The following is an 18,878-nucleotide window of genomic DNA, read 5'->3' as shown; positions in this document are numbered from 1 at the left end:
CACCCTTTTTCCTACTCCCACAATATTTGTTTGTTTTTTTCAGTTTGAATTCTGCACCAGGAGGATATGTGCAACTGCGATGGTAAAGCTCAAAATCAACAAACTCTGTTTAAGCCGAAGTGTGATTTGGTTCCCTTCTGCTCTATTCGGTTGATCTTCAGACTTATTGTTATTAGAGGCCGACGTCAAGAATTTCAGCAAGTCGATCGAATAACAATATTCATTCGGCACTTTCGTCAGAGGTTATGATCGGTTCTTACGGGAACCGACGTTAATTGGATCGTATCCCAAGAATTCATCCCAAGCTACCGGCCGACAAGATTGGGGGGGTGGGGGGGGGGGCGAAAGAGGAGGCCCGTGGGATTTCACTACTCTCTGAGTAGCTTGTTTTCGGGAGCTGAGCCCAACTGCGGGAAAAGTAAATTAATTGTCCAAACAGCATTCCACGAGCAATATTGACTTTTCGAGAGATTAATCTGACATCTTCGGGGCGAAGGCGAATAAACAAAGATTGAATTGGGAACATTTCGGCTACCCGGAAGCTACCACTTGAGAGCATGACGTTGGGCAGGGCGGAAAATGAAAAATGAAACCCGAGTCCCGGGGGGCTGGAGTTGCGTTACGTATACGTTTTTAAAGGGAACCGCATCGACTTAGAATGATGAGATCGAGTCTCGTTCACGGAAAAACTCAAACCGTTGGCGAAACCTCTCAACAATTTCTTGTTAATTTAGTTGTAAGCTCTTCGGACTCCGCTCACAGAAATAACTTTGCCACAATGGCCACGCCATTGACGTCAACTCGGCATCCTCAACTTATTACTGCGAATCTCCCATTCGCCCTGTGTGGTTCCAAGCTGGGTATTCCCAAAAGACAAATTATTTTGAGTAGACTTGAAGGAATGATACGTAATTTAATCAGTATTAATAATTAGGACTACTTCATTATTGTCAGATCACACGAAATTTTACCCACACAATTTAAAGAAATTGCGAGGTAGAAATAACGTAACCTTAATGTAGGACGATCCACACCGAATAACAGATATAATTTTCGGTCCTCCCAGAGAAATTTAGGATTTTTTCATTTTTGACTTTAATTTTGATGAGAGCATTGATATTACAAATTTAGCACCCTTGACAAAAATGTACGAGGCTGTAAAGCCTGTTATTAAAATAACAGATATTAGATCCAGGCAGAAATACTGAAAATAATTGGCGTCGGCAGTTGATGGCCTTAGATGTGGAGCCCCTCCGTGTTTGGCCACGTGTTCGATCCAGAAAACTGCCTTCGTCGCCGTTTGAGATGTAAATTCATGTGACATTGTTGACAGCTTCCTCATGTTTTCTGCAAAACTGAAACATGATAAAAAAGTATACCTCATACCTCTTTCAATTAGAATTTGGCTTCAGATTCATGTTTGAGAAAACAAAGCTGGGACAAAATGCACAATCTTCGACAAAATCCCAACGGTTAAATCGACATATTTTGTTACGTATCTATTGAAGTGGTACTTCTCTTGAAGTATTCAGTGTATATATATGTACATATTATCATTCCTGAAAAAATAATATTTTTTAAGCACTTTTTTGATGGCTTACCTTTCATCGAACAGTACTTTGTTGATAGCCTCTTTAATTTTATCTTCCGAGTGAAGTTCCTGCGGCCTGAGACGAACACCAATTCCTGCCGCCACTATTTTAGCAACGTTGGCCTCTTGGTCGATGAACCATGGTATACCAACGATTGGAACCCCATAGTGGACCGCCTCTTGGAAACTTTGAAAGCCGCCTTGCATCACGTAAACTTTAACTTTTGGGTGTGCTGAAAAAAGAAGAAAGCAACATGCCTAAATCGCTCGGGTAAACGTATTCAGTAGATGAATCGAAATGAGATGATAGCAGCGGATTGATTGCTGAAATTAATAGACAAAGCGATAGACAATGAATACATAGGAGTGTGGAGCGATCCTATTGGTTGAAATGGGTGGTTGTCGTAGACTAAGGGAGAAAATGATGAACGTACTATAGGGTCTTTCGTGGAGTACCATTAGTTAGTCTATTACCTCCTTCCTTTGTCTACTGCAACCACCCGCTTCTACCAATAGGATCTCTCCATATCCTTTTTGTCTTCTTTGTCTATAGCATTGTCTATCAATTTCAACAATCAGCCCGCAGGTCCTTAACAGTCTTTTTGCCTGGAAAGCTTGCTCTCACCCGTTTACTCGAGATATAGGAACCACGGCGGGCTGCACGATACAGACGGCAACGATATAGTGATGATTATTATGGAAATGATTTCGTACCGCTGGATGATCATTTGAACATAATGCTAATAATGATGATGATTTCTTGCTGGGGATATCTCAACGTCTTACCTAGAACACTCTGCTGTGGTATCCAGGTCTGAGCAAGAATGTTGTCAGACTGCCCAGGAATTTTGCCAGGTATCTCCCATTTCCACAAAACTCTATAGCCTCTCGGTAGATCGCTGAAAACGCGTAAAAGATTCTCGCGGATATCCAGAGGCAGTGATTTACTTCGCATGTTGCTGCCGAGGCTGAAGTAAATTACACCTTTCTCCGCGCCATCCAACCAGTCCTGTAAAACCTGAGAAATTGGTAATCGAATGTACATCATCAAAAGCTTGTAAAACAGTGGAAACACATGCTACAATTATTAACAGTAAGAAAAATGTGATGATTTGATGGTACTAATTCGTTGCCTTTTTTCTGAAAGTTTCTGAGAGATGAAAGATGATTCATAAAATGACCTGGAAGAGGGGTAATCTAACAAGCTGGACTGCATTTTCAAATTTGGAACAACAATATCTTGCTCAGCTTAGAAACGACGTACACATCATTAATGTGAGTCACGCCTATTCACATGAGTGTTTTTACGGATGGACTAGGAATTCCAGTTCCTGATTGCAAAATTTAGTTCAATTGATACATCATTAAAAAAATAGTTAATGCCTTTAAAGAGGAAATCAAGGGAACTCTAATTTTCAAAATATATGTAAAATTTCAGAATAAAATTTCATTAATTACACTGAAAAGAGTTCGATCGTGTAGTTCGAACGTCTGGTGTTTCATATAGATTAAACTACTCGGATTGTAGGATTGTGCGTGTGGCCGAACTTCTTTTATCAGTATTTTTCAATCAAAGAGTTTGATCTAATTAATCGAATAGTCTGATCGATATGGAACACTTACGTTCGACTTATACAATCTAACTCTTTCTTTCCAATGTATTATTGTCTATCTGATTTCGAAATCATGCACGATGTATAGAGATAAACAATGCTGATTTCTGGGGTTCCCCAACTTATCGCAAGGACTGATTTCTGGATAAGCCCAAACCGTCTCAAAATTTCCGAATTATGACCTTTGTTCCTCATCATCGTGCAGTGGTTCTCTTACAGCGCGAAGCACCTGTCAGAAATGTGGCCGCATCGCGGCCAGTTGGAAACCTCTTCGTATATTACACTTTTTCTTACTTTTGGCAATACTTTCGGTTTTCGTATGTGTAAGGGCCCGATCTCAATAACATTCGGCGCCAGAGGGCGTGGATATGAGTGTAAAAAGTTTCCAGTGTTCAACATTAAACTGACGTTGCCCCAACAACCATCAACCACCGAAGCAAACTCCTGACCATAAGTCTCTTGGAAAAACCGCCTCGCTGACTCGTCCAGTATATCTTTCCATCTGGGAAGCAAGACCTGGGCAATAACCCAGTTGTGAATTTTTTGCCAAATGGACATTCGGTCGGTGTATGGAGTTTCGTAGGGGACGAAGGAAGGATGCGGCAGGCTGCCGGCGGCTTCTTCGTTGTAGAGGTTTTTGGCGGTCGTCGACAGGGAAATCAGAGGAGGTGTTGGTCCAGGATAGGCCAGATAGCGTGCCATCCCGCATACAAAAGGTGTGAAATACCATTGACCAATGACCACATCAAAGCGAAGTTTCTCCTTTTTTACTCTCCTGAAATGAATAAAGCCATGATCACCGAGGAGAACCATGAAGACCGAATTCAATACACTGAAGCTTACCTTATAAGTAGAGGGTACTTGTGTTTTCTTCGATGTAATTGAGGAGCTTTCCGGAAAAAGGGCACATAGCAAAAAATATCGTTTGAGAAAAATGCATTTTAAGTTTCCATCATTAATTTCTGGCCACTGATGGTACCTTCCATCGCAGCTTGGACTCCCGATTTCAAACGAAAGTCACTGTCAGTGACCGTAAAGTAATAACCCAAACTTCTAATGCATTTCTCTCAAACGCAATTTTTTGCTATGTGCCCTTTTTCCGGAAAGCTCCTCAATTACTGTAAGAGAATGTATTACAGACGGGGTGTTATCAGATAATTTGAACATGCATAAAGTGGATGTCAAAAAATTTCGATAAAACCGTTTAATTTTGACACTATTCTCGGATAACAGTATGAAAGACAGCATTCTCATCACTGAACCCTGACCCCCTGAAACTCTGTTGCATGAAATGCATAGACTTTGTATTATAACACTTGGAAAAAAGGCAATATCTGCATGGTTTTTACAAAGTTTTCATTATAATTTAGTCGGCAAAATGATTATATAAAACGAGTGTGTGTGTGGATACATCTGAAATGAAGGTAGAACCACAAAAATACGCATGATAGTGGCGTTCCAGGATGTAAATTTCTACTTTATTTTTTTGAGAGCGTGTTGCTTGCTACCTCCTTATTCTTAAGACATCTGTAGAGAAGCTTCTTGTGACAGCCACAAAAGGAAAAAAAAATACACGAAATTTATTGCAAAAAAATAATCAATTAATTATCATCTGATGAGATAAAAATGCTAAAGATTTCCCATGACATGGCATGTGACTTCGTAGCGTAGTATCACTATTGGGCAACAATAAACTTTTCAGGTATATGAAGTTATCCTAATGAGGCTAAAATTATAGTGATCATTGCTTCGCTCATCAAATGAAGGCGTGAGAACGGATCTGCCAAGATACCGAAAGTGTGAATTCATAGATGATTTACCTCAGGAAGTGCAGAAAGTGTTCGCTTCTGAATTGACGAGGAGGAATTTTGGCCACTGCGTTAACCACATCGGTAAATTCCCACAAAGTCATTTGTTTTTGCACATTAGCAGCATCTTTACTGGCCTTGGCATCAACACCGCCCTCTTGGAACTTGTAAGAGAAGGATAGATCCACATACGTGTAGTTGTTCCCTAAATCCTAGATCATGGAAAAAATAAATCCGTAAATTCAATCGGAGCGGCTGAGTCAACGAGCTCTGTCTCTTAAAATCCTCCATAAAGTTTTAGAAAAAAATGTAGTTATCTTTACTTTATCAAGCCGTTTCGAAAATGACAGTTTTAGGCTGCTTTTCACGAGCGTTTTTTAAAAAATAAATTAATAACATGGTATAGTCATGTCATTTACATTTTTTAAATACTTGATTCCCATTTGTTATCATAGAAAATACCTACGGTATCAAAACTATTACTCGATCGCCTGCTGGTTGGCTGCTTATTTCAAAAATGAAACCTACCGGCACCTCATTTAAGGCAACGGCGAAAACGTTATGTCCTTTTTTGACCAAAATCTCGGCTAGTCCCAATGCAGGCTGCTGCTGGCTGAAAGTGGGTCCTGGCTGTATGATCAATATGTTGTATGCATCTGTCGTGCAGCTGATCATTAGAGTAACAAGGAACAATTTCATATCCATTCTTCAACTTGCGCTGTAAGTGATAAAAAAATTAAACGTATTAAACGGCAACATTGTTTTATTTATTTCTTTTAACATTTTCACACATTTTGACAGTTTCACAATTTCACACGCTCAAATCGATTTTATTAACTTTTGGAAGCACTTGCTTAGTCCGAAATAATTTTTCCTCGAAATTCAAATGTATTTAACTAGAAAAATTAAGTCAAAATCACATTTTTTCTCTCATGCCGAATCAATTTTTTAAAAAACCAACAACAACAACGACATCTCTTTCCTACAAGCTGAATAATTTTATTTTCTGGTTTCAAAATTTTGCTTTTCTTTAAAGTAAACTCATTCAAACTGGGAAGATCTTTAAAGAAATACACACCAAAAAAGAAAAAAGAAGAAGAAAAAATAAATAAAATACCGGGAAAAACTTGTCCGCATATTTCGAACTTACCGGTTGGCGTACCTCGAGGCACGAATTGGTCATCAGCACAATATTGCCCACTCTCTCTCCACTAAAAAACACCCGTTCTTCAGTTCAAAAATTAACTAACACAGAATTGTTTCGATAGAAACAATGGAGATTCTTTCTTTAAGTGCAGCATTACACGCAAAAAGACTCGAATCTCACATATTGCCACTTCAAATGACTGGTCTGTTGACTTTGAGGCACTTATCGGACCTGATATTTTTATCAATTGTCAATGCTCTTTGCATTGACTGTGACGCAAGTTTTTCTCGGACATCTATTATGGCTCTTTGCACATTTACAAAGGATCATCAGACACGTTTAAAAATTGGGCATCACAGCACATGTTTTCTTATCAGAACTTCACGACAATCACAATTTATGCGTGAAAAATATTTGAGCTTTAAAGTATTTTTGTCTGTTACGCCCACCTGCAACACGTAGAGAATTCATGTATAGCAATGGTAACAAGATGAAAATTTACAACACTGTAGTGCAAAGTATTGTAACGTATGGTTGTAAAGTTTGGCAGCACGTTTGTGATGAAACTGCACTAGATCATGGAAGTCCGAAAAACAGCTTCGAATGACGGAAGGAAATTAGCTGAAAAGGATACTTGATTCGGTTCCTCCTGGGAGGAAACAAAAAAGGCGCTAAATTAAAGGGTGCCAACAGCGGTATTCAAAAGAAATAAGGGAGTGCCAACTTCCTGAAGGGCTGAAGGAAGACAAGTTATCAGACGGTGGCGGTTAGGTGTCGCAGAATACTGTAAAATCAGCCCTACATGTTCATGTGCACATGCATTTTGGTGGGTACCTAACTGATTTCTATATCAGAACGTTCCGTTATTACCCAGCCAGCTGTCTATTTGGCCTTCATTTTGCAAGAAGAAACTACAGTATTTCTGGCTCATCCGAAAAACACTCGAGTGATAGGAAAAATAATGGTGCATACGTTGTTATTAATCTGAGCCAGAAATTTTAATTCCGAACCGCTAAATGTAGTCTCGGACCGCGTTTAGTAGAAAGGAACCAAGCCACGTCAGCTCTTCCCAAAATGAACAGGGCAATTTAATTTTTTTATAAGAGAACGTTTGTGCGGATTCCTCAGATATTTTAATGAATTTACTTCGGACTATGCAAAAAATTCACTGAAATTTGCTCAAAAACCCGCACAACCGTTTTCATGTAAAAAATCAAATTTGACAATACTGCCGTGCTAAGAAAGAACGCCGTATAAGTCTTCAGACGTTGCCAAATTACCTTCAATATAAAACGAATTTCCGAAGAAACTGTTGGTTGTTTTCCTTCAAATTTTTACAAGAATTTCATTGGCAATTTGATTCGGAGGATTCGAAAAACTCAAGGAAAAATATTCATAACTTTCCTCAAATATTAATGTTTTATAAGGGGAAATTTGGCAACTCCTGGTGGCTCATACGGGGTTTTTCCTCAGCGCGGCAGAATAGCTGATGCGGCTTGGTTCCTTTCTGTTTAACGCGGTCCATTCAGCGCTGACGAGAATCCGAAAAGCGACAACTGCGCGACGAAGCGGTGTCCCTGTTTATTCAGATCCCGTCGTTAGTTTTTCGCGCGTGAGAAACCAAGGCGGAGCGAGAGAATGCAGCGGAAAAGCAGACGACGCACGGTGGATCGAGTCAATAGGAGAGGTCGGACAGAATTTGGAAACTTTAAACGCTTATAACTCCAATTATACAAAACTTTGAGGTTTTAAAAGTGGTTCATTGGTTCTCTCGTGAAATTTTCTTCAAAAAGCACCCCTCAAAGTTCAAAATGCGACGAAATAAACATCAAAAATTGCAGGTCCGACCTCTCTAATTGATTCGATCCACTGTGCGACGCGATGCAAGGGAGGGTGGCGACGACAAGGAGCCCCTGCAAACTGCCGAGTATGCAACCGCGATGGCAGGACAGCCCGGTGGCGGCGACGGCCTCGGGCGAGCTCCATTCAGTCGCTTTCCTGCCCCCGTCGAGCGTGCATCCCGCTTTTTCGCGTCACCCGGCCCATTCGCGATGTTTTCTCAACCGCGGCCGGCCCCAGAAACATGATCTACTCCCAGTATCCGCGATCTCGTTATCCGCGGAAATCCTATTTTTTGCCTTGATACGGAGATCTAGACAACAGACATACGCGAGTGTAGCATTTCGTAGTTCTTTTTGCTCCCCTTCTAAAATTAGCCTGAGAAACATTTAGAAACATGATCTCCCGGTATCCGCGCTCTTGTTATCCGCGGATCTGTCATTTTTTGCCTTGATACGGAGCTCCAGACATCCGCGAGTCTGGAATCTCATGGTTCACTTTGCTCCCCTTCTAAAATTAGCCTCAAATAATTTTATTTATGCGCGACTGTTATCATTTGCAGCCCGCTGGACCTTTAATAATTTTTTTATGTTAAAGAAGTAAGTCATCAAGAAATTTGGTCGGACGAGGGTTTATTTTTCGTTTCGTTTCGTTTTCATCAGTACTGCGCAACGGTTTATGTTTCCGTGCTTTGATTCTTATTCGCGGTTTTTTTTTACCCACGTTACCTGAACTTTCGGTCATCGATAAAAAAACTGAGCGTGAGTCTTTAGCTTTCTCAGATTTATTTTTAAACTTTACCCTCTTTTATCGATAGAGTCAAAACGTTTTATTTTTGAGTGGATATGTTTTGATGAACTTTTTGTTTTCGGACGGTTATCCCTCTGAAATTTCGAAACCTTTTAACATTGGAGCTTTTTCAAGTTTGATGTTGGCCGCAACGGGCAAATAAATTCAATGATTAATGTTATTTTTAGCGAGAATTATACGTTATTAAGGTGTGATTTGAGACAGTGCACCAGCTTGTAAGACCTGCCATTGTAAGTAATCTCTTTAAATGATTATTGTTTGTTTTCTGCTATTTAAGTTTTTTACTCTCCAAAAAAAGAAGAAAATTGCCTTGTTCTTGTACTTGGCGTGCCTGGACGGATTAACAAAGGCTCAAATGGTGTGTCCAGAATTTGCCGGAAGTCCTCCAAGAATGGGTGATAATTTGCGCTCCTATGACATCATTGATAGGTTTTTCTATTACTTTACCAGCTGTAATTGTGCAGAGATCTTTAAAAATGGACTAAAAAATGTGGAATCCTATAAAACCCAGTCTCACAGTCTCAAGTACTAAGATTGTAACGGCAAATAGCCAAAAATGGCACAAAAAGACCGAAAAGAATGCGTCCTGACTACGTCATCAAAGTGTACCTTATGACGTCAACGGGTTTTGCAATGACGCCACTACTTGAGAACGCCCCAAAATAGTAAAATTTAGTTAAACATGGTTAAATTTTAAAACGATGTTTTTCTCTTGTGCCTTTTTCCCGTCGTTGGGCAATCATCGATCATTGAATGTTATCAAAATGATATTTAAAGGACCCGATGGAACTTTAAATCAATTCAATTTCATTTGATTTTGGAACTCTGAGTTGACCGGCATCGTTCAAAGTGCAGCATCGAATTTTTATTAATACTTTTCTATGTACACTTCATTTTTCTCTTATCTACGGTTTCGACCAAATCCAGGTTTTGTCTACTAATCACATCTACTAACCAATATAACCTTTTTTTCTCTTTTTTTCGCTTAAAAGTGTTTTCTTGGCTAATAAACGAATAAATACATGGATATTTTGTTCAGTTTTATCAGACTAAAACGAACCTTTAAAATAGTATTGCAACGCCTCCCATGCACTCTCTTACGGGTGGAATATTGATTGAGAAGCAAGTCAACCGAGCACTATACGGAAGACTCCGATGGTTAAGCATGAGAAGGTATGTCTGAACTTGAGAGAAAAAAAATACGGGATCAACTTGATCTCCTCTTTCATCCCCTCGGAAATGAGGAAAATATAAGAGAGGAGATAATGAAGGTAATAATACTCATTCACTTACCCTTCAATGATTTTTATTTCGTCGGCGTGGAGTTTCAAATTTATTCACTCTTTCCCGGTTCAACGCTCCAGAAAGTTGTAAAAAACAAGCAGGGCAAGAGAGATAATTCACCCGAACTCTAAACAACAAGGGGGCGTTGACACATCCTTCCATACGGGAAATATCGCTCATGTCAATGGCTCTCCACGCATCAAGCTTCCTGCCCTGCTTTTTTCCTACCTTTTTCCCGCTATTTTAAAATTTAAAAAAATAGATTTGCGAAAACTACAAAACCATACATCGATAAGAAAACTTATTCGGGAAAAACTTTTCCTGTGATAAAGGCCATATCAAATTTCATTGTGTTTTAAATAATATAATCAATGATGCTCACGAGTGCGATAAAGCTCAAAACTTTGACTGGATGTGCGGCGTTTCAAATTTCATGCAACAATGTTTTTATAAAGTAGGACCAAATCAATTTTTATTCCATGAAATATTTCCTGATTTTTTTTTCGCTGTATGAAAACGATAGAAACATCCTGTGCATACGCACTCATCAGAAAAAATTTTCAGGAAAATTAATTGAAAAAATAAAAAGAAATTAGTTAATAGTTAAAGTAAGAGCGGAACTGATTCAGGGTTTATTTCAATCAACGTGAGCGCAACTGTTGTGCCTTGTTGTAACTGTTGTAGAACTGTTGTAGTAACTGTTGTAACTGTTGTAGAAACGCGAGGAAAAGGCAACATTCAATATTCTGACAATCCTGGCATTATGATGAACGTAAGGGAATGCGCCGCTGCAGATTTTATGCAATCCTATTATATTTTTTCAAGGAAACACTACTGAACAGTAATTTTTGGAATATCGTCGGATTTTTTTCATCTCTTTTTGTGGATTTTACCACCGTAAGTGAGATCATTAAGAGGGACGGCACTAGAGATGAAAACTGATGAAGACTGGAATATTGCGTTATTTCCTCTGAATTCGTAAAAAAGGCGCTTACATTAAATAAAAAATGATTAGTTCAACACAGGAACACTGCAGCGCAGGTAGTGTTATCCTAGACTCATCAGTAATATGTCAGAGAATATGTTGAGTTTTCGATTGCAACAGAAAAAGAAATCAAAATGACATTTCCTAACAAGTAAACGCTGAGTTAGTATTATAATGAGTGACGAATGACGATTGTTAGGGCTACAACGCCCTCCGAAATCCACCGAGAACATGGCGTCCTACATTTGCACTATGAAAGAATACGTGAAAAACATTTCTGAAAGTAACATCGACCTTGCATGCTTGAAGACATTAATTGCGCGAGAAAGGAACGGATTCTTATTTCATTAATTGATTTTTGATTGCAAATATGTGCTGCCTTAGCGTAGATGATAAACAGTGGCGTGGCTGGCTTTGCGATCCATCGATATTTCCCCGCTTGAAGCTGTGGTAAATAATCGATTATTAAGGTGTTCCCTGCGAACACCCTGTTTATCGATACTTTTCCATAGGTTTAAATGGCCGATCAATCGATATATCGCAAAGCACGCCACGCCACTGATTATAAAGCGGCGCCTGAGTGCGACTATTGCAGTTCCACGAACGTCCGTTTTACATATTCTCAAAATTGTAGGCGCACTGAATTCTCTTATATGCCAAACAATAACGCGACATGCAGGATGAGTCTTTTCCCTTTGTCACATGGAAAATAAAGTGCTATACGCAGAAAATTGTTTTAGCTACCAAGAAAAAGGTATAATGACACCACCCCCCCCCCAAAAAAAAATAATTTTTTTTGGCACAGCAAGTTTTTATCTCTCTCCCCCCTCACATTCCCATGCTCCTCTCTCAACACAGTGAGAAATAGCCAAAAACTTTTGGGAGGGGGTTGAAATTTAACAAAATTTATTTCGATGCATGTACGAATGTTTGCAAAATATTTTTGATTTTCCTCCTCACACTCTGCTCCTAAATATCGCCGACCATAGAAATTTCAATGTAACTTAAGACTTAAAACCCCGATGTGATCGATATTCTCCCTTTGCTTTTCTTTCAGGGGCGACTGACTTTCGCACGAATTCAGGAGCTTACATCGATTCGTGTTTCTGAGAAGAGAAACCCTTGCTTCCAAAGAATCAACAGGTTAGTGGGTTTTGCGTTTGAACACGGTCGATCGTGGGTTTTCGGGCGCGCGCTTTCTTTGTCACAAACTTCCTGTCATGCGTTGTTTTCAAGCAGAAAAGAAAAGTCAACGAGATTTCCTGAAAATTCCATGGGTAATACTTTTTCTTGGAATATGTCGTGAAAATCTTATGAAACTGAGTCACTTACTCTTCTTTTAAAGAAACAAACTAATGGTACGGAGCTTTTGAATCGCGATCGACGCGGTTTGTGATGTTTGGCGAAGATGGTCTCTATTATAAAAATGTGCCCACTGTTTAAATTAAATTATTTTTAAAAGTTCTCCGTATCTTTTTCTTTTCTTTTCAAGTCCATTTTAAAACAAGAAAACGACAATATTGACTATTGTTTAGAATTCATTGAAACTCTTCATTGTCTTATGAGAGACGTCTACCTAATATTTCAGATGATTTTTTTTTAGCTTCGCACAGAAAAATCCTGAAAATGAATAATGCTCGGAACATTTGAAATCCAGTAACCAAGTGATGCATTTATACACCAGAAACATCTATTTATTTACCAAAATTTAAAATTTTTTAAGGAATTACGACACAAAAAACGTGCCTTCCTCGACCCCGACGTAAGTCATAGTTCAAAAATAGAACATGCCAAGGCGTCTACTATACACGACACAAACAATTACCTGCCGATGTGACTAGTCGTCACTCATTTGTCTGAGCTTTAGGGCTCAGATCACTGCTGTTTGAAGCTCAAAGTTGACGGATCAAAATCCAACATCTAAAAATTTGATTTTTCACATAATTTATTTTAAAACTAGTTATAGTTCAATTCGCGAATATCTCGATTGTTTTCCCAAATCTTTACATATACGCCATGGTCTCCGAGCTCCTCAATTCTGAGCTTCTACCGAGAAACTCCGGTTTCCCATGGACAATTTCACAATGGAGCTATTGCATGTGTCAGCAATTTGCGACTAAATGCGTACCAAGTCCTGCATACAATTTTACGAGAAACCCGATGGTGTTACTGGTTTTCTTTGAAATCAACTCCAAAGCTCAAAATAAGCTCTGAAAGTTGAGGCCGTAATGGAGGGGATATCCCAAGCTACCCTGAGAGTCCACATCTATATTAAAGCAAACTCTCCAAGCAAAGATAGGGAGAAAATACATTAAAATGGTTGCCATTTTATTTGGGGGGTCCAAACTGTAAACGCGGCAATCCTGCTAATGTATTTTCCCCCTATCTTTGCATGGAGAATTTGACTAGACATAGAGGTGGACTCTCAGGGTGGCGTGGGGTACTCCCTCCATTTGGACCTCAACTTGAGAGCTTCTTTTCAGCTTGGGAGTTGATTTCAGAGAAAACCAGTGGCACCATCGTGTTTCTCGCGAAATTTTACATAAGAATCAATAGTCAAATCGCAAATTCCTCACATCTCCATTCCGATGTCTACTCGCACGTAATCTTCCATAACGTAGTTTTGAATTTGCCGGAGCATACTTTCGAAAGGAGCGGCGACAGTTGCTTATAATGCCCTCAATTTATGACGGAGCTGCCATACGGCCTCAACTTCGTGAGATTATTTTGAGTTTTGGGGTTGATTTCAGAAAAAACCAGTAACACCATCGGGTTTCTCGAAAAATTTTACACGGGAAACAGTACTTGCATCGCAAATTTCTGACACATAACACATGCAGGAGCTCCGTTGAAGTAGCCTCGTAGTGTTAAAAAAACGATAATCATAAAACTGTGTGAATTATAATCTCTTTGTTGAAATCGGGCCAGCGAATAATTTTCCCCCAGGTAAAATCGAACTTTGACAATTAGGCCGCGTCGAATGCCCACGGTCTGCGAGGCGGATGACAAAACAAAATGAAAAACGGGGAAAGAACAGGAGGCCGACACGGCCGGTGACAGCTCCGCCGAAACGAGTGACGTGATGAAATCAAAGCGAGGGGGCAGGAGGCGCGGGAGGGGCACTGTCGAACGTCACTTTGTGACGTCAGTCTGTGTCACAGCGTGTTATTGGATGATAAATTGCGACGCGACGCGACACGACGGTGCACTCGAGTCTGCGAACTCGTTTCAGGGATGACATTATCTCGTGAGCCTCGCGATGCACTCGTGATCCGCCTCGTTCCGGCTCCTCCGACCGTCGCACAATGGATCGAGTTAGTAGGAGAAGTCGGACAAAATTTGGAAACTTTAAACGCTTATAACTCCGTTTATACAAAACTTTAAGGCTTCCAAAAGTGGTTCCATTGGTTTTCGCGTGAAATTTTCTTCTAGAAGCACCCCTTGAAATTTAAAATGTGACTATGTAAACACCGAAATTCTCAGTTTTAGTCAAAAATTTCACGTCCGACCCCTCTAATTGACTCGATCCACTGCGGGCCGATTATTGAAACTGATAGACAAAGCGATAGACAAAGAATACATAGGGAGTATGAAGCGATCCTATTGGTTGACATGGTTGGTTCTTATAGACTAAGGAAGAAAATGATGGACTAACTGTCGGGTCTTTGGTGGGTTGCCGTTAGTTAGTCCATTACCTACCTCCTATGTCCATTGCCACCACCCGCTTCCACCAATAGGATCCCTTCAAATCCCTTTTTTCGTCTTTGTCCATAGCTTCGTCTATCAGTTTCAATAATCGGCCTGCTGTGCGTCGCCGCGTCGACACCTAACTATCCAATTTGTCCCACCCCGGGCTCGGCGGGGCTCGGCTGAAAGCATGCCGGGCTCCTCACTCACACGTCACAAAAACAAACAGGGACGTTCGCAGCGAATCCATTCACGCCAGCGTCAAGCGTATTCAAAAATCAGCGGCCTCCCTCTCCCCATCCTATGACCTTATTTGACCCTTCAAAATCTGGCGGAAACTCCGACCCCCCCCCCCTCCCACATGTCAGATAAACAAATTAAATTTTACCGCAAGTGAGTAATGAAATTTGAGAATTTGTTTTATCGTAATTGACATGTGGGAATTGTCCCCACCCCCCACTAAGTTTCTAAACAAATCGAATCTACGGTTTTTTACATTAGCAAACACTAATTGGATTACATTTTGCAATAAGGAACCACTCCTCCGTAAAAGCACCTTTCTGCGTAGGGAAACCAATGACACTTATGTTGTTTCTAAAAATAGCCAGAAATAGTGGTTCCTTTTTGCAAAATGTGGTCCAATTGGTAAACTTATTTGTTTAGAGAGAGTAATGAATCACTGGAGCAGGCACGATTTCAAGCATAATTACAATTGGATTGCATTTTGCAAAAGGGAACCACTAGCATTCCAATGTTGCTAAGATTGTGCAACTTTGTTTACCTTGCAAATATAAACTGATAATCGAAACAAGTTAAATTTTTACTCCCAATTTACTATGAATTAAGACGAAAATTAAATTTTTAAATGTAAATGTTAGCACTATTCCAGTATTTATTTGCAGAGAATGTAAGCTGCACAATCCTAGCAACATTGGAATGCTTGTGGTTCCTTTTTGCAAAATGCAATCCAATTAGCTCTCGTCTGACTTTTTCTGTCGCAATTCGTTCTACCGCTCCAATCGGCCGGTTTTCACTGTTTTTTACTGACCGGCGATGGTTAGCAGATTCGAGCCAGCTCTATTCAGAATTTTTAAATTATGGCTCAGTTTACTCTATTTTAGACGATGAGGTTTTGAATTTTCTCATTTCAAAAATGTAAACGCTCATTTTTTTAGTTACGGTTCGTTTTAAAGATCTACGGGACCAATTCAGGTTGGGCCGATTTTGGACTTTTAGGCGCCAACTTCCAGTGAAATTGTCCGTACTTTTCCATTCTAATGCAATTGAATCACAATTTGGTCGGGAACCCCGAATCTTGGAACCATGAAACCCCCCCCCCCCCCCGGGGGGGGGGGAAACTGGGGAGGGTGTTCGAGTCCATGGAATTCGGATTCCTTGGGTTATATTACTACCTCATTCCCGCGGTCCCCAACCTCGTGCGACCTAAAATAACCGAGAAAAAAGCGCCTTGGCATGGGTAGTTTTTAACACCCTGTATATTCACTTTATCTTCACCGCACATAAGAAAACCCTGCTCATTCTTTATGGGTCATGCGCCACCTCAATACATTTACTGTTTCGATTCGTTCGTAATCTAATGAATGCCCATCGAAGATGTAAGTGGTTGCGCAGTTTACAAATCATACTGTTCACGATTTGCATTGTGCGCTCAACCAGAGTGGTCCCCGTCAATTTGAAAATTGGCGCGTCAATTTGTATATTTTTTCGAGCGCGGCACTTAATTGGCGGGAACCAATAGGAGTAAAGCATCGATTTGTTTACATGTTATAACCAAGTCGTAAACAAACGTGGTTCGTGGCTCTTGATGTTTTCTTGAGTGTTCTGAGAAAGTCCTTTGAATATTTAAAGTTGCTCGATGTTCTTGATTTTGTGTATAGGTGCGAAGTAGTTGTTATTTGCCTATCTTAACCACATTCCTTCTAAGAATACTCTATTCTGTGCTCCCCTGTACGATGTCCAATCAGTTGAAGATTCAAGGTGGGCTCTCAATGTGTCTGTAAGTTCTAACTAATAGTTTATTTTTTCCTCCTCGCATTTTCACCAGCACTGTACTGTTCTAAATTATTGAGGCTCTCAAATTCCTGGAAGTTTCTAACCTTCCATTTTGGTTCGTTTATCAATTTATTGCTTCTTATTCACCTGTTGTGTTGCGGTCCACCTACTCCAAACGCCCTCTAATGTCAGCGTCTTACTAGTTTATTTATACTGTGAGTTAACTTAAGAAGGGTTTTTATAGCTGAGAGATAAAATACTTCTTGCCTAGATGTAAGATTATAGAAGATCTCAGTCAAGTTCTAAGTCTGATACAAGTTTTGACTAGGTAGGTTAGCGTCTATCAGGGGCCATGCAAAGTGTGATTATCCCACGATGAACATGCCTTTATAATGGTTGATTTTACGCCTCAGCTGGTGCAGATTAATATACCTCTCAAGGATTGATAATAAGATGGCTAAAATGTCCTTAAAGCCTTGTCCAAGGCTCTGATTGTTATAGGAAGAGATCAAAAGAGTGTTGTTCCTTTAAGTATGACCTAAGTAAATTTGAATGTGCGCAAAGGGAAAATGTGTCCACTCATGCACACAATAGACCCCTAGATGTTACTATGATAGTCTTTGGAGTATGGAAGTATGACAACCTTAAAATTAGCCTTTCGGCTCTGCTATTGCACTTTGTTTACACTTTGAACCACAGCGTAATTACTAAGACGCAGGCCAAAACCATGGCAGTGCGCAATTGCGCAACTTGATTTTAGTAGGCTCTGATTTTTCATGTGAGCAAAGACTACTGAATAAAAATGCTGGCAGGTATCATAGTACGTTTCTTTGTGCAGATCATGTTTTATAGGAAATTTTAAAGCAGCAACTTGTGGACCGCATATAGCAGCCAACAGGAACTCAGCCACATCAGCTATTGCCAAATTTACTTAGGCAATTTAATTTATTATAATAGAAAGTTTGTGCAGATTCCTCAGAGAATAATTTTAAGGAAATCGCTCTGCACCATAAAAAAATTCAGTGCAATTTGCACAAAAATCCGCACAACCGTTTTCATGTCAACAATGAAATTGCCAAATTAAATCTGGCAATAGCTGATGTGGCTTGGTTCCTCTCTGCTTAACGCGGTCCTATACGAGAATGCTTACATTCGTACTTTATCTAGCGGTCCATTCAGCAACATGGGTGGAAAACACAGCGCGAATACGTGGATTCAATTTATTAATATTTAATTATTATTTTATTATTATATTTATCATTATTTAATTTATTATAATACAACGTTTGTGCGGATTCCTCAGAGAATAATTTTTAGGAAATTGCTTCGCATCTTGCAAAAAATTTAGTGCAATTTGCACAAAAATTCGCACAACCGTTTTCATGTAAAAAATCAAATCGCCAAAGTAAATTTGGCAATAGTTGATGTGGCTTGGTTCCTTTCTGCCTAACGCGGTCCTACATGAGAATGCTTACATCCTACCTTATCTAGCGGTCCATTCAGCGACATGGGTGGAAACCCCAGCGCGAACACGTGGATTTCAAGTAGGTCGCCGTAGGTTGGTGGCGGTGGAGGGGGGGGAGGGGGAGGGTGTAGGCAGCCGTAGCTCATTTCTCCACGGCTACGGTGCACTCGAAAAGTCAATGGAAGCCCTCAAGAGCCCCGCGTTTCGCCATTCACGGAAGGAATAGAAAAATAAGAAGCATCATGCTGAGTCCGCTAATCCCGGGGCCGGGGGCTCCATCGATTCAAAAAAATGGAAAACAACGGCTCAGAGCGCTGCGGGACCGGAACCTGGTCGTTTTCCCTGAAATTTGCAAGCTTTTCCGCACAGCCGCTCAGTGGATCGAGTCAACAGGAAAGGTCGGACATGATTTAAAAACTTAAAAAGCGTAAATCTTCATTAATATGAAATGTTGATGTTTAAAAAGTAAGTTCATTGATTTCCTCGTAAAATTTTCTTTAAAAAGCACTCATTAAAATTAAAATTGTGACGAGATCAACGTAAAATTTTACAATTTTTGTCGAATTTTTCAGGTCCGATTTCTTCCAAAGACTCGTTCCACTGTGAGCCGGGTCCGCTTCGGATTTTCCGCTCTTA

At 40.0% G+C, this 18,878-nt stretch overlaps 2 protein-coding genes across 5 annotated transcripts in view; one reads left to right on the top strand and one right to left on the bottom strand.

Moving 5' to 3' along the window:
* Positions 1 to 1,071: 1,071 nt before the first annotated feature.
* On the bottom strand, positions 1,072 to 6,369 carry LOC109043808 (UDP-glucosyltransferase 2). Its single transcript, XM_019061124.2, has 7 exons — positions 6,163 to 6,369; positions 5,541 to 5,730; positions 5,025 to 5,224; positions 3,499 to 3,979; positions 2,378 to 2,609; positions 1,602 to 1,824; positions 1,072 to 1,355 (listed from the first exon to the last, which is right to left on the bottom strand). The coding sequence occupies exons 2-7, from the start codon at positions 5,715 to 5,717 to the stop codon at positions 1,073 to 1,075; spliced, it is 1,596 nt and encodes a 531-aa protein (XP_018916669.2). The 5' UTR covers positions 5,718 to 5,730; positions 6,163 to 6,369; the 3' UTR covers position 1,072.
* A 1,579-nt stretch (positions 6,370 to 7,948) lies between these two features.
* The window catches only part of LOC109043809 (uncharacterized), a 149,118-nt gene continuing 138,188 nt past the window's right edge, over positions 7,949 to 18,878 (top strand). The window contains exons 1-2 of one of the 4 annotated variants that reach the window (XM_019061126.2): positions 7,969 to 8,759; positions 12,135 to 12,220. The gene's annotated coding sequence lies outside the window, so the exon portion shown is untranslated. Of the gene's footprint in view, positions 9,039 to 12,134; positions 12,221 to 16,577; positions 16,782 to 18,878 lie in introns of those variants that run through there. The other 3 variants (XM_019061125.2, XM_072299989.1, XM_019061129.2) reach the window with 3 other exon arrangements.

The sequence above is a fragment of the Bemisia tabaci genome, chromosome 4, assembly GCF_918797505.1.
Source record: "Bemisia tabaci chromosome 4, PGI_BMITA_v3".
Taxonomy (NCBI): domain Eukaryota; kingdom Metazoa; phylum Arthropoda; class Insecta; order Hemiptera; family Aleyrodidae; genus Bemisia; species Bemisia tabaci.
The sequence above is the reverse complement of the archived record's forward strand: the minus strand, read 5'-3'. Positions and strand labels throughout refer to the sequence as shown.

Bases quoted from the DNA above. Each gene is read 5' to 3' on its own strand.
- LOC109043808 (XM_019061124.2), bottom strand. From the start codon at position 5,717: ATGGATATGAAATTGTTCCTTGTTACTCTAATGATCAGCTGCACGACA. The intron at 5,225-5,540 runs GTAGGTTTCATT...TCCATGATCTAG, and splicing joins TTGCCTTAAATGAGGTGCCG to GATTTAGGGAACAACTACAC. The intron at 1,825-2,377 runs GTAAGACGTTGA...TTCTTTTTTCAG, and splicing joins ACCACAGCAGAGTGTTCTAG to CACACCCAAAAGTTAAAGTT.